Here is a 654-nt window from a genome sequence, read left to right on the forward strand (position 1 = left end):
ATGTCCTACGTGAACACGCTCCGGAGCGAGCTGAAGTCGTTGATGGACGTGCACTGGCCGTCGATCGCGAGCTCGTTCGTCGGCTACGACGGATCGCGGGGCGACGCGATAGCAGCGATGGCCGCACGACCGGCGGCCGGTGCTGCGTCGCTGCGAGCCCGGCTAGCCGACGGGTTCTTTCACCGACCGGCAGCGGATCAGCGGAGTACCGTGGGCCGCATGACGAACCGGCCGATGGAAGCGACGGCGGCGAAGACGAAGCCGACGGACATTGCGGTGACGACGGCCACCGTCAAGACGACCGACCAGCTCGGTCCGACGGTGTTCGACACGGAGCACGAGTGCGTGTCGGCCGCGTCGGCCGCCCACGGCACCGGCCGTTGGCTGTGCGTGTGCTACATGACGGACTACTTGGACTGGGTGGGCCAGCGACTGGACGAGGCTTCGGGCAGCGCGGCACCCGAGGCTTTGGCCGACGGCGCGTTCGAATGTCCGTACTACAGGGCGGTCACCGCGGTCTTGGTCGTCAGCCCCGCGAATGCGTGGCCCGGTGACAGCGACGGCCAGCGGACGACGACGACGACCGCTGTGGACGACGGCCACGGCGAATCCACGGGAACATCTGTCGATTTCGACCGGGTGGCCGACTACCGG

The 654-nt window shown here is 68.3% G+C and overlaps 1 protein-coding gene across 1 annotated transcript in view; it reads left to right on the plus strand.

The window, feature by feature from the left end:
- The window catches only part of LOC112681232, a gene marked incomplete at its 3' end in the record, with an annotated part of 3,709 nt that continues 3,055 nt past the window's right edge, over nucleotides 1–654 (plus strand). Inside the window, 1 exon segment of the mRNA XM_025551497.1 lies at nucleotides 1–550. Coding sequence (XP_025407282.1) covers nucleotides 1–550 — 550 coding nt within the window.

The sequence above is a fragment of the Sipha flava genome, unplaced genomic scaffold (genome assembly GCF_003268045.1).
Source record: "Sipha flava isolate LNK unplaced genomic scaffold, YSA_version1 18820_pilon_pilon, whole genome shotgun sequence".
In the NCBI taxonomy this organism is placed as follows: Eukaryota; Metazoa; Arthropoda; class Insecta; order Hemiptera; family Aphididae; genus Sipha; species Sipha flava.